A 1,676-nucleotide genomic window follows, 5' to 3' on the forward strand; every position below is an offset into this window, starting at 1 on the left:
TGCAGGGTAAATCCAGACAGCTAGCTGGACTATCCGTCCAATCTGAGTTTTCTGCTGCACGACTAAAACAACTTTTGACCGTACACATGTTCCACCTAAACCAGTTCCTTCCTGAGGCTATTTGGCAGAGGCACCGTGGCTCCGTCCGTAGCACCACCCAAGACGATTGTGATTGGTTTAAAGAAATGGTAATTAACCAGAGCAGGTTTTTCTCCCTAGCCAGACCCGCCTACGCAGCACAGTGAAGGAGGGTCTGTCAATGTGAAGCAACACAGTGACTTGTGTCCAAGTCACCAAGTCTTAAGTCCACATCTCTGAACTTTCCTATGGAAAATCAATAACACATTTTCTATTGTGTCACTTCAGGCCTTACGTTTTCGCCGTCCACTCGGAGCAGCCCGATACCTTCGGGCACCGACTGGGACCGCTCAGCAACGAGGTGAGTGTGACACCCGAGGGTGGCGAAGTGACAGCAAAGCTGCTGAAAGTGTAAGGCGTAAAGCTGTAACGATATGCAAAATAAAACCGAAACGCAACACTCAGCTCCATGAACCTGTGGGTGAGAAGGCAGACTCGCGACACACCCCTTCCAACTCCCAAAGTTATCCTTCTTGTCCAGAGCCAATGATATCACGTCTTTAAATTACTATTATTACTAATTATTACTCCTTTTTGTGCCTTATCCCTGACGGCTAAAAGCACCAATAACGCTATCGGAGTGTAACATTGCGTACGGCCGCTGTTCTGACTCGGGTGCCTGGGTCTGTTTCCCAACGGTTTAATAAACTGCCGTTAGCATCCTTAGCACCGGAGTTAAGTGCTGACTGGGATGGCTACTAGCTGGCTGGGGGCTGACTGTGGATGTGTCCACGGGGCTGTAATTATAGTAGATGGGTGCTAGCTGGCTGGGGGCTGACTGTGAATGTGTCCCCGGGGCTGTAATTATAGTGGATGGGTGCTAGCTGGCTGGGGGCTGACTGTGCATGTGTCCCCGGGGCTGTTGTCAGCTCTCATCCTGACTGAAGCCTTGCAGAGCCGGGAGACTGAGGGAGACCGACAGGGGTATGCTAGCTAGCTAGCTAGCTAAATAAGTAAAAATAACTGAGCGTGCTGAACGATGTCGTACTTTTATGTTACCCACTAAGAATTTAAGAATAGCTAATTAGCATTACTTGTCAACCAGCACCTTTACAGTAGGCACCAAAGCACTTTTCCTCTTCATTCCCCCTACAGGTTGGGAGTGGAATAGTCCATTACTGTCCATTTGGAAACCTTATTTTAAGATACAAAAGAATCTTTGGTGTTGGATCGATCGATAGTGAAATCCATCAATATCAATTCACAAGGTGTCTGTTCTATAACTGTGTTGAGAAGTGGGGGGGGGGGCGTCGCCCTTAGAGACCGGGTGAGAAGCTGAGTCATCCGAGAGGAGCTCGGAGTAGAGCCGCTGCTCCTTCACGTCGCAAGGGAGCCAGTTGAGGTGGTTAGGGCATCTGTTGAGGATGCCTCCTGGGGGGGTCCCTAGGGAGGTGGTCCAGTCACGTCCAGCTGGGAGGAGGTCTCGGGGAAGACCCAGGACTAGGTGAAGAGACGTCCAGCTGGAAGGAGGCCTCGGGGAAGACCCAGGACTAGGTAGAGGGACGTCCAGGTGGGAGGAGGCCTCGGGGAAGACCCAG

At 50.9% G+C, this 1,676-nt stretch overlaps 1 protein-coding gene across 1 annotated transcript in view; it reads left to right on the plus strand.

The window, feature by feature from the left end:
- The window catches only part of enpp2l (ectonucleotide pyrophosphatase/phosphodiesterase 2-like), a gene marked incomplete at its 3' end in the record, with an annotated part of 99,793 nt that overhangs the window by 46,430 nt on the left and 51,687 nt on the right, over positions 1 to 1,676 (plus strand). The window contains exon 11 of the mRNA XM_032521770.1: positions 367 to 439. Coding sequence (XP_032377661.1) covers positions 367 to 439 — 73 coding nt within the window. The remainder of the gene's footprint in view (positions 1 to 366; positions 440 to 1,676) is intronic.

This window comes from Etheostoma spectabile, chromosome 7 (assembly GCF_008692095.1).
Source record: "Etheostoma spectabile isolate EspeVRDwgs_2016 chromosome 7, UIUC_Espe_1.0, whole genome shotgun sequence".
Taxonomy (NCBI): Eukaryota; Metazoa; Chordata; class Actinopteri; order Perciformes; family Percidae; genus Etheostoma; species Etheostoma spectabile.